This window comes from Watersipora subatra, chromosome 2, assembly GCF_963576615.1.
Source record: "Watersipora subatra chromosome 2, tzWatSuba1.1, whole genome shotgun sequence".
In the NCBI taxonomy this organism is placed as follows: Eukaryota; Metazoa; Bryozoa; class Gymnolaemata; order Cheilostomatida; family Watersiporidae; genus Watersipora; species Watersipora subatra.
In genome coordinates this window covers 4,859,488-4,872,933 of record NC_088709.1, presented here as the reverse complement: position 1 = coordinate 4,872,933, position 13,446 = coordinate 4,859,488, and the positions used below count along the sequence as shown (strand labels likewise).

Below are 13,446 nucleotides of genomic sequence, written 5' to 3'. Positions count from 1 at the left end.
TGATGTCGCTAAACTTGAGTGTGTATTACACCTCATTAGACAGTGAATACATGTATTATGTAATGACAGGCTAGTCATTGACAATTCTCAACATTTATGGTTCAAACCTCAAACTAAAATTTTATTATATTATTTGCTTTAGTTCTGGGTCAATTTATCAGTCAGCCACAGCATCTAACATATTTTGTGTCTAACAACTCAACTTCATTTAACAAAGTGACGAAAGAGGATAATTCAAAAGAGATGGTGAGTCAAGGTAGACAACTTTACACAAAATTATATTTCATTTAAAATTCCATCTGGTAATCTGAAAGTGATTTAAACATTAGGAAACCAAGAAGGCACGCACCATTTCTGGCATTTATTGTAAAATTTAATACAAAGAATATTACAACGACATCATGAAAAAGTTTAAAATTGTATAGAATAGACGTACGTGTTACAAATAACATTGACTTGACTTTGACCTCTGAATCTATGTTCTATATATCTATATTATTATAATCTGTGAGGTAACATTGCTTAATAATAGGAGCGTTAAAATATACCAACTGGTGACTACAGCTTGTCAATCATAAGCCTATAGTATGAAGTGCTCTAATCGCCTCTCTTGATGTTGCAACCCACGCAGCAAGCAAAGACAACTCCCAGTAACTACAAAACAACCGTGATACGTAATTCTTGACTGGTTCAGCAAAAATACAGCTTTTCCAAAAACTAGAAGTGATTGGTTGACAGTTTTACCAAAGGCTGGAAAGAAGCCATTTGTGGGCTCTAGCTAATATAACGAAATAAATGCAGAATGTAGACCATTAAAGAAACAAAATGCTACACAGATTAATGGTTCAACCCTTTACAACACACCATCAGCAAAAGGTTATTTAAACTTTAGACAAACTTATGTACTGTGAAGAATACTACAGTATGTATGTACTATAAATGAGGTATCTGTGCGAGATGCTTTCACATCGGCGCACTTTTCAATTGTATTTTTAATAAATTTTACTTCTTTAGTTTGTCAAATTTTTGAAGTAAAAGCTATGCAACAAATATACCTGCATGAGTCCAAATGCTATGATTTAAAGCTTAATTGTATATGTCTAATGGCTGTCAGTTAGAACTTACTTAAACAGGCCCAAAGGCTATGGTTGAATGCCTATTTTCATATGTCCAAAGGTTTTTGCTTACATTTCACTTGTATGTCTCAAGGCTATAGTTTAAAACTTACTTCAATAAGCCCAAAGGCTATGGTGACCGCTCCAATAATCAGAAGATTACTTTCAATGAATTCCCTGACCTTTTTGTCGCAAGATGGCCGATCTGTTGGAGCATCACCCTAGAACCAGAAGTACTATCATGCATAACAGCTGCCAGTTTATGGTGCAGTCAATGTACAATCACAGCTTTGAGGGTGTAAAACATGAAGATGAGGTGTATTATGTACTTACACAACTCTGAGGGTGTGTGGAATATGAAGATGAGGTGTATTATGTACTTACACAACTCTGAGGGTGTGTGGAATATGAAGATGATGTGTATTATGTACTTATACAACTCTGAGGGTGTGTGGAATATGAAGATGAGGTGTATTATGTACTTATACAACTCTGAGGGTATGTGGAATATGAAGATGAGGTGTAGATAAGATGTAGATAAGATGTAGTGTGTACTTACACAGCTCTTAGGGTAGTCCTGTTGTTTGGGTGAAAATGTGTCACTTTTCCAGTTCTCACTAGAGTTTGCTCCACAGCATCCCTAAAGAAGTCAACGAGATGTAATATTGAAGCGTTTAGTTGGCAAGGAGAGGCCTCCCACACCCAATACTTACCTCAAAACATATTCTGGTGATGCCCAGTCTTCCTGCAACTAATCTGTATTCAGCCTTTAATATCGTGGCATGGCTACCGGACACGGAATGCCAATTGAATTGCATACTCACTAGGTCATCTTGTACGAAGTCCCATGCTTCCTTCGCTGCAGACTCATCATCACTCTCGTCATATCCTTTCATAAGTTCCAAGGACCCCTCTATGAACAATTCTTCTACCTGATCTTTGTAAACCACTGCCGCAATCCCCACTCCAATCTCAGCAATTAGCAAGATTGCTATGATGACAGCAAACTGTAAGAGGATAGGACCTTAATTAACTAACATACTTGTATACATGGGTACTACTGCAAACTATACGAAGGTAGGAGCTTAAGCTAACGTAGATGTATACATGAGTAATACTGCAAACTATACGAAGGTAGAAGCTTAAGCTAACATACTTCTATACATGAGTAATACTGCAAACTATACGAAGGTAGGAGCTTAAACTAACATACTTATATACATGGGTACTACTGCAAACTATACGAAGGTAGAAGCTTAAACTAACATACTTATATACATGAGTACTACTGCAAACTATACGAAGGTAGGAGCTTAAGCTAACATACTTATATACATGAGTACTACTGCAAACTATACGAAGGTAGAAGCTTAAGCTAACATACTTATATACATGGGTACTACTGCAAACTATACGAAGGTAGAAGCTTAAGCTAACATACTTCTATACATGAGTAATACTGCAAACTATACGAAGGTAGGAGCTTAAACTAACATACTTATATACATGGGTACTACTGCAAACTATACGAAGGTAGAAGCTTAAACTAACATACTTATATACATGGGTACTACTGCAAACTATACGAAGGTAGAAGCTTAAGCTAACATACTTATATACATGGGTACTACTGCAAACTATACGAAGGTAGAAGCTTAAGCTAACGTAGATGTATACATGAGTAATACAGCAAACTATACGAAGGTAGGAGCTTAAGCTAACATACTTATATACATGAGTACTACTGCAAACTATACGAAGGTAGAAGCTTAAGCTAACATACTTATATACATGGGTACTACTGCAAACTATACGAAGGTAGGAGCTTAACTAACATATTTGTATACATGGGTACTACTGCAAACTATACGAAGGTAGGAGCTTAAGCTAACGTAGATGTATACATGAGTAATACTGCAAACTATACGAAGGTAGGAGCTTAAGCTAACATACTTATATACATGAGCAATACTGCAAACTATACAAAGGTAGGAGCTTAAGCTAACGTAGATGTATACATGAGTAATACAGCAAACTATACGAAGGTAGGAGCTTAAGCTAACATAGATGTATACATGGGTACTACTGCAGACTGTAAGAAGGTAGGAGTATACGCTAGTCTACATAGATTCATAGGCACCAATGTGAATGCAGATTAGGAAACAATAGTATACCTTGACTCGGCGTGTACAGTTTAGTCAATGAGAACTTTCATGGCATTTATTAAATGGAGTTACATAGCAATTGCTACTTTCGAATGAGTTTCAAGCATTCCAATTCACATATTTCAGAATATATTACTAAACAGCTACCAAGGTTTTGGCAATCGTTTTTTGATATGTTTCATAGTCTACCAAAAACACTCAAATAAGTTGCTTCCAAGCTATTAGTGGTGTTGTTTAGGCTAATAACAACAATATACTGATAAAGGTTCACCACTAAGGAATAGGTAAATTTCTCTTTTTTGTCGTTTTTTGTTTCATGGTCTAATCTGCTTTAAATGGCATTGACCGGTGTAATAATATATATAATATATAATAATATTACCTAATATCTATTTTAATTTGTTTGATGCTAATTGAAAGGAGCTCAAAAGGCCTACTTGACCAGTAAGAACTTGGTCAGATGTTCAAAAGAGCAAGACAACTCCCAGAATAAGTATTATAACCTCAGTTAAAGTTGATTACGTTTATGTCTGCTTTTTGCGTATTTAAAATTAAACTCTCTAACTTCATTAGTTAAGCATATAGCTAGGTAGAGTATCAAGAATACTGTGTATTTTGAGAAGTTGTCTCTTGTAATTTCATTTCTGTGAGATGAGGGTTGATGTGAATAAGAAACAATCCTTTAGTTTAATAATAGTTTCTAGTTTTTGAGGTTAGCTGATAGGAGTTGTTTGGTAAATTTGAAACTCTAGATTATTTCTAAGGCTAGCTATTGGTAAGAGACACCTGCACCCATGTATGTGAACATAACTTTCAGATGGTATTTACTGCGCCTATTGTTTAGAAATATACCAAATTACAAACCGTAAACAAGAGGCAGGGACTCTCTTTACACGCTCCAAGGCATCCGATCGCTGCAATGATGAAAGTGATGACTCCAAACACAATAATTAAGATGGCCACTGCGTTGCCGCTGTTATTTCCAAGGATGTTAAGGTAGTCTCTCAGTTTTATGACCGCATAAATTCCACCTGCTATCAGACCGATTCCAAGCAGCTAAAATAAAGCAAACCAACTCATTCAGATATACTAAGGCTAAGAGATCATACAAAGTAAGGCTAAGTCAATAAGACTAAGGCTAAATCTTGTGAACTACGGCTGTGACTTGGGACTAACCAAGTCACAGACTTAGGAGTAATCAAGTCATGTAGACTAGGGGCTTAAATATGATAAGTTTGTGCAGATATGACTATACATGTATGTAACAGTAACAACTCATTATTTCCAGACAACGATAGTTTAGCCAAACACCCGTATGGTGCTGCAATATCATCATGGAAACAACCGTGTCTCATTCTATCGTCATCCAGTGTCGCCATTTAAAAGCAAAAAACCCGTGTGATGCGCCATCTTTGTGCCATGGAAATGTCCTCTGCTACCAACAGCGTCGCATTTCTGCCTGCTCATAGATTTTGCTTAACGTTTACAAAAATCGTCGCACAACCATCTCTCCACTGCAGACCCTTATGGAAACATGATCTGCTTGTCGGCCCAGCGTAGCGATTCGGTACTGACACACAGGTGACACCTGACAGGTGACAGGTGACACCTGTCAGGTGACACCTGACAGGTGTCACTACACTATTTCTGTGTCAAAACTTAGTAAATTCCCTAAGGCTATTTGTTGATCTCCAAATCTTACTTAATCTACGCGTGTCTCCTTATTAGAGAGATTTATGAGGGGGTTAATTGCTCTGAAGAGGGTCAGTATTTTCATCTCTACAGGATTTCAATTGTTACATACATGTAAGTGTATTAGTCATACATGCAGCTGTTTGTATAATGATTGAGAGTTCAAATATTCTCTGGAATTTAGTTGAATTTAGTTCATTTCCTTTCACCATTCCTCCAGAATTGTATATTGGTGAGAAGACGGCGCCGTTGGTTGTTGGTAGTCATGGTGACCAGATGGATGAGCTGATTATTCAAATCTGGCTCCAAGTGAGCTCAGGTAGAGTTGATTTAATATTTACATTAATACCGTACTTTTAAGCGCAACTCCTACTAAAATATCTTATGTACAACTTCAGTCCTGCTCGAGTTTTGAGTGAGAACAACATATACTGTAAATACTATGCGCTGACATGAGGCTGAATACATGTCCATGCCGCCTTTCTTGTTGAAGGAGGTTGAAGCTTTCTATAAGATCTGTGAGCTACAGCAGGTTTAGCTCACAGCTTTTGAAATAGAAACTTAATCTTAGGTTAGTCTTGTATTAAAAGCCTGATATAGCCATTTTATTGTACTGGAAACACGCGTTCGATTTTCTACACGTAATTACATTTGCGGTGAGTTTTATAGTAGTAAACTAGCTGCATGCGGGTAGATGGTTTCTATTTATAGCAAATTTCATCTGCGGTCTTTTCTGACTGATACTATTAGCTCTCCCTACTGGCCTTTGATTGTAATTGTTTCTTGTAGAAAGGTCTAGTTAATACAAACTATACCTAGGCATCTTGAAACCTATAGTGTAGCAAGTTTTGTGTTGAGGCTCTTTTAAATCCATATAACTTTAGTCTCACTCAAGAAATTTAAACCAGCTACTAGCTGCCAACTCATAAATTAAAAATAATAATGAAATAATAAAAATAAAATGATTTAGTTCTCACCAGAAATGTTCTCAACTTGTGCATTTGATTGGTTCTTCTAACTTTTGAATGCTATTATGGTTATAATATTTCACTTCGTTGTTATTGAGTACAATGTTTTTTATATATACATATACATATATATATACATATATATATATACCTATATATACATATATATATACATATATATACATATATATACCCACAGATATATATACCCACACATATATACACAGATATATACACATATGTATATATAATGATATAGATAATATGTATAATAATATATATATATAATACGCGTTTTGCAAAAACTTTATTAATAATCTTTATTAATAAGGAACTTATAATAATAAGAACTTTATTTAATAATATTATTGTAAAATTAATAATAATATTAATTTTATTAATATTCAAATAACAAAAGTACTTTTTTCTTGACTGAAAGAAGACAGTTTCTATAAAACCAATCTCAAATTTAAAAATGTAAACTAAAACCCACTGTTAAGGTGTTGATACAAACTAATAAAGATTCATTAAAATACTTGTTAGTCATTCTGAAGTGTATTTAAAGTTAATAGAGGGCTGTGTTCAAATATAATTTCACTTGATGATCAGACATGAGAAAGTTCCTTTAAGGCGAATCTGAAGTAAAAGAGGTCAGGCTAATATTTGTATTTGAGTGACAAGTTTTATAAAATTATAACTTGCACAAGACACAGATGAATGGGGTTGGGATTGGCAATAGGTCAACAGCTAATATGCTTGAGAGATATGAAATCATAATCACTATAACGCAAGGTTCAGTTTTTCGTGCTTATGTCAGTAGGAGTGAACTGCAGTAAAAACTAAGGGAAGTGTAGCGGTGAGTTGTCTATTACCGGTTTAAGGTGAGGAAAACTCCACTCCAGGTTGTTCATGGACCTATTTCACCTTGGTGTAGTGATGGTACCAAGGTACCAACACAAGGTACCATGTACATACTATACATACCTTGGTACAAAAAGCATGGAGCAAGGATTTATGTAAACATCTACACTTGTTTTAAACTTATGGCAAAGTTGGAGGTCACAAGCCATAACTTTAAAGTTTGTAACATTAAGTTGTAGGCCTAGGGATCAAATGACTGGTGACCTATTTAACCAAACAAAGTGGTCATCAAAGGGTTGTGGTGACCTAGTTAGTAAGACATAGTGGTGGTCAAAAAGGTATGGTGACTGAGTTAACTCTCCTATAACATGACCTAGATATGAGGGCAGCTGTTCATGACTAAAATGACCAATTTACAAAGCTAGTTTTGAAGGAATGCTATAAGAATCTTGAATGGAATGCTTAAGTTGTTGGTACATAAGCTATCTGATAAGCTACATAAGCTATTTGATATTCCAGCTGCAACCCGCTAGCCGTGCTAGCCGCGCTAGCTATAACACTCTGAAACCTTTACTACAGCTATGCTAAAGATTTTCAAGGTTGTTTTAATACAATAATATCAGGGTATATACTATTTATTGTACACTGTGATAAAAAGCAGAATAGAATGTCTAGATCTGACTCAATTGACCTGATAAACTCATGGTAAGTATCTGAGATAAGAGGCAAACTAGATGTAGCTAATTTGTGTGGATAAGTCTGGACTTTTACATCTTTCTTGAAGTGCTTCAGACATGGTGCTCGTCTATCTGTCTACACCATAAATTGCAGCACACTCCTGAGGACTAGTTATTAAACGTGTATTTACAGGCTATGCAGAGCAGGGTGAACCAATACATTAAGGCTAAGCAACAAGCTGATTTATATGCCATAAAATATATAATCTCATGCCTGGAAGCGGGCAACAGGAGTTTAACCTCATTCATCTCTTACCCTCATTAATTATTGAACTAAAGACTATATTATCAGTATCTCTGTGGTCTATCTATTCATTGACAGCCTTAAAAAGAGAAGCTTCAAGAATGTTAGTACTAAGCAGCAAAATAGATCAGTAGTTTAGCTGAAAGGACGTTCAGACATATTGGATGTGGAAAGCACATTCCGGATGGCCGCTTGTTTGTGTTATCAAAGTTTAATTCTAACTGCTAAACTCCTCAGGTGTGCCGAACACCTGATCCCAAGCAATTCAGAAAATTACTGTAATAAAATTTTGCAAGGACTAACAAGAGTTGTCTGTATATTTAGTAATAAACTACCCATACCATAAAGGCTATAGATTTTTGTTGGTACGCTTTAAGCTGATGTCTGTACAGAAATGTAAAGTCAGGTAAAGCTGCTACTTCAACAGCACATTACATACTGACCATCCATAAACCCTATGAGGCTAGTCACAATGTTTAACATCACAAGCTGAGTATGATCGGGATATTGATCTTCAAGTGAGAGCTTAAGAAAATGATTATAACCTTTTTAGTTATATATGGATAGTCTCACAGAACCTCACCAACAATACAAAGCATCTACAGACAGTGTACAAAATACAGGCAGTATGACAGCACATTAAATGCAGACAACAGACAAGCTACAGGCAGTATGACAGCACATTAAATGCAGACAACAGACAAGCTACAGGCAGTATGACAGCACATTAAATGCAGACAACAGACAAACTACAGGCAGTATGACAGCACATTAAATGCAGACAACAGACAAACTACAGACAGTATGACAGCACATTAAATGCAGACAACAGACAAACTACAGACAGTATGACAGCACATTAAATGCAGACAACAGACAAACTACAGACAGTATGACGGAGTGTAAAATTGGAACTAGGACAAGTCAACAACTATGATTAGATTTACATAAAAGGTAAAGCATTTGATCTGCCAATATCTAAAGTGTGGGCGCTTCCAGAACGTCTCTAACAATAAGAGACTTACACAAAAGGTACTGTTGAAGACAATGAATAGAAATTTAGCAAGCTGGCGCAACAGCCTTTAGCTCCTTCCCGTTATTCATATGGGTAAGTTTGGGGGACTTATGCAATTTTATATGAACTTTCAGTATTTTTTGTGACACCAATTTGTATATTCAGCCCTCGAATCGATCGTTGGTGTGAATCTTTGGTGAGCTCTTCACGTTCCATATTGTTATACACTAGTATTTTACTTTGATATCAAGCTAGTGAAAAAGTTCAACATTCATTAAAATATAATAAAAAAGACAACTTTTAAGTTATGTGAATAGATTAGCACCTAGTTACTCGATTGTTTTAATTTCAAATTGATATTGATAAACGTATTACAAATGCTATAGCCATTAACAGTGAGTTTTCCCACATTAGGTAAATGGTTCTGACTGAAAAACTAAAGACGTGTACAACTTTGCACGTGACTCATTTGTATACCGCTTCAGAGAGGGATTTTTTATAACACACTCTACGGAGCACTCTAAACTGGTAATGAACAGCATATATAATATACGTACGACCACAGTGTATTTCTATTCACCAGAAGTAAATATCATTATCTCCACACGCGGGATATTATGGGAGTTGTTATCTCCACATCTCCATCTCGGGGGGGGGGGGGGGGGGGGATTGCTTAGTTTTATAAAATGGTCCAACCGTCAATAGCAGCAAGAGCAGTGCCAGTCGCTGAACTTAAAATGTCAAGATCTGTTTGTTTTCATTCACACATTCATGTTCCAATAAACCCTGTAGGACAAGTATCATTCTGCTCTAGTTAATAACTCCAATGGCTTGGCGTGAGCTCTGAATCTAGGTCACTTCAGGCTTGGAGGAATGTAACGGATGGAAGACTTGCGGTAATTAAGGTTTTTTTAACGGGGAGTGATGGAACCGCTCTGGTATTTTAAGTTACGCTATGAATCCCTTACACCTACTCAAGCTGGTGACTCATTCAGTGCGCAGTTGGTTTATTCTCTTTCATTATCTGACAGCCAGATAATTTATTCCATAAATATTTCTGTCATAGTTGGGGGTGCAAAGACTGGTGTGATAGGAGGCATTCAACTTTTCTGATATATGTTAATTTAAATTTAAATTAGTTTCCTCTGTAATGTTCAAAAATGGCCATCAGCACATTTTTAAAGCGTTTAATAATACAATGAGCCTCTACAGCAAACAAACAGAGGATTTGCCAAAATCCATTCAAACTGTGACAATCTCCATTATATGACATATGAGCTAAAACAATCCTCGTTGCTGGTTTCGCTTATTCTTTGGCCAGACCAGTGAAAGGCCCCGTTAATTTAAATTTTAACTAGTGGTGCTAGTGGTTACAGAGAAAGAAGGGAAGGGGAGGGGGAGAGAGGGAGAGAGAGAGAGGGAGAGAGAGAGAGAGGGAGAGGGAGGGAGAGAAAGCGAGAAAGGGGAGAGCGAGAAAGGAGAGAAAGAGAAAAGGAGAAAGGGGAAAGCGAAAGAGGAGAGAAAAAGAGAGAGAAAAAAGGGAGAGAGAGAGAAAAAGAGAGAGATACAGCCGTAACAGCATATCACCGGTTGTCTCCACCTTGCTTAAGTCATAGCCTTGAAATTTACTATGCTATGTTATACCCTACATAGTCACAGTCATATTATGTAACCCAAGAGAGAGCCGCGAGAGAACGTTACCTACATGAAATGAGAGCGGGTCAAACACCTTCAGCTTTATAAATTCTACTGGATTGCATGACGGAACTATTTAATAAATTGTAACTGTGAACACTAAATCTTATTTTTTCCCAAAAGCGTATTTCTAATACTATTACGCGACGTGTTTAAAGATATTCCGAGAGGTACGCGATGAGAAGGGAGAGGATGCATGAAGTGTAGGTAACTCTTGCAGAGTCAGCTACGGCGTCCTAGATAGATTAGCAGCCTCCGCTATAGCTATACCTTAGGCTAGGGGATTGGATAGTATTGATTGGGCAGTGTTATGAGGATGAGAGTGTATAGGTCAGCGTACCTACCTACCCAGGAGAATTAGCAGTGCAGTGAATAATAACGCAGATAATGCTGGTCTGGCTCGTGGGATGAGAGAGGAATGCGTGATGAATGCGCATCCACTAATAGGTGACCTAATTCTACACCTATGTAAAACCTTAATGGTCTTCGCTATCATATGGGCTATCATATGGGCGCCTGCCCTTTCAAATGTTTGTAAATCATTGCTGAAGAAATGCTGGTGGAATAGCTCTTCATGTGAGCACCGTATTTATGCGTATTTATGTATAGACGTGCATATATATATATGCATATATATGTACCCGAGTATGCTCACCTGTATGTACATGTATATGCTGTGTACAAGTTATAATTTCAGCATGAGAAGATAAGTTGAAAAAGAATGGTATTAGTCAGTGTGAACCAACGAAGTGTTAGCTATTATAAGCTAAGCTAGCAGCAGAACCCATGACAAACATTTGAAACGTTCAACATAATTTAATTTAACAAAAATTAGCATAGTCATTTAATGCACCAGCTAATTTAATGCTAGCAATACACAGACACTACATATCAGTGTATAAGAGACGGGAGCCAGCTGTGTCATGTATGGCAGAAGATGCTGCCGGAATGGCAGTATGGGTTTAACAGATGATAACGAGTAGATAATTAGACTACATGCAGTGCCATGTGTGTTTAAGTGTGCAATAGTAACAGCTCTTGGGGCGGTACTCTCTGAATGTGCTCCTCCTTGGCACTGCGACTCCAGGAGACTCTTTTACTAAATCTTAAGACACGAAAGCACTGATAAATGGATAATATTGCTGGGTGTTTTTAGTAAAAGCATAATCGCAAAGATTCTAATATTTTATAGCCGATTAGATTCTACCCCGGCCCACAATTTGCTTCGTAACCATACAGTTATTCTATTATCTCTAGTTTCAAAAATCTAGAGAGTTCTTTCCGCGAATTATGAAAACTCTTACAATCAAAAATTAAAACTGAACGATTTTAAAGTACAGACAGTATGATAGAAAATTAAATTAGACAACAGAAAAACTACAGACAGATTGACAGCATGTAAAATTAGAGCTATGACAGCCCAACAACTATGATTAGATTTACATAAAAGGTGTTTTATCCGCAAATATCTAAAATGTGGGCGCTTACGGTACGTCCCCAACAATAGGAGACTTACGCAAAAGATGCTGTTGAAAACAATGAGTAGAACTTTGGCAAAGTTGGCGCAACAGCCTTCAGCTCCTCCTTTTCCTGCCATGTCCTTTTTGTTCCTTCTAACTGCGTGCAAAAACTGTTGTTGTGCTAGTAAGACTGTCAGCACAAGTAACTGTATGAAAATAGATGGTCAGTTCATCTGTGGTTAGCCTGAGATTCAAGGTAGCTGTTAAACCCGGTGTAATCAGTTTTGGTGTTTTTACTTGTGAATGATGCACAACGTATAAGGCTATCAGAGAACTGACCAATCAATACATAAGCAATTAAGAACAGCCAATGATTTATAAGTATTTGTGCAACTCGCCCTGCAATGACCGTTGAAAGTAGGTTGCAATGGAGATCTATTCTAATATTCTCTTACAAGTAGGGACGTAGGCAGAGGACTTGCAGATTATCTGAGGGCAAAGATTTTAGGCTACAATAGCCTAGTTTAACTATTCTGAAACAATATAATTAAAGGTATTAAGTTGAAAAGCTTTCAAAACATATGTTGAGGGAGGGGGCATCTTTCCGTTTGAATAGCAAATGCAGTAGCACATTTGTAAATTCTAAATTCACATTATAGGGCACATCATATCATAGGGTGCACCATATCATAGGGCCCACCAAATTATAGGGTACACCATATCATAGGGCACACCTTATCATAGGACGCACCATATCATAGGGCCCACCATATCATAGGGTACACCATATAATAGGGCATACCATATCATAGGGCGCACCATATCATAGGGCATACCATATCATAGGGCGCAACATATCATAGGGCACACCATATCATAGTGCACACCATAGCATAGGGCCCACCATATCATAGGGCACACCATATCATAGGGCACACCATATCATAGGGCACATCATATCATAGGGCATACCATATCATAGGACACACCATATCATAGGGCCCACCATATCATAGGGTACACCATATCATAGTGCACACCATATCATAGGGCACACCATATCATAGGGCACACCATATCATAGTGCACACCATATCATAGGGCGTGTCATATCATAGGACACACCATATCATAGGACACACCATATCATAGGGCCCACCATATCATAGGGTACACCATATCATAGTGCACACCATATCATAGGGCACACCATATCATAGGGCACACCATATCATAGTGCACACCATATCATAGAGCATGTCATATCATAGGACACTCCATATCATAGGACACACCATATCATAGGGCCCACCATATCATAGGGTACACCATATCATAGTGCACACCATATCATAGGGCACACCATATTATAGGGCACACCATATCATAGGGCACACCATATCATAGGGCACACCATATCATAGGGCACACCATATCATAGGGCACACTATACCATATGCTATTTCTATATCTATAAGGTGCACCATGCTGTAA

At 37.2% G+C, this 13,446-nt stretch overlaps 1 protein-coding gene across 1 annotated transcript; it reads right to left on the bottom strand.

Annotated features, from left to right (window-relative positions):
• Positions 1-346: 346 nt before the first annotated feature.
• Positions 347-12,169, bottom strand: LOC137386879 (leukocyte surface antigen CD53-like). The gene is made up of 6 exons (XM_068073069.1): positions 12,009-12,169; positions 4,145-4,336; positions 1,940-2,122; positions 1,675-1,755; positions 1,229-1,336; positions 347-654 (listed from the first exon to the last, which is right to left on the bottom strand). Exons 1-6 carry the CDS (start codon positions 12,087-12,089, stop codon positions 598-600), a joined length of 702 nt encoding a protein of 233 aa, XP_067929170.1. The 5' UTR covers positions 12,090-12,169; the 3' UTR covers positions 347-597.
• Between the last annotated feature and the right edge of the window lie 1,277 nt (positions 12,170-13,446).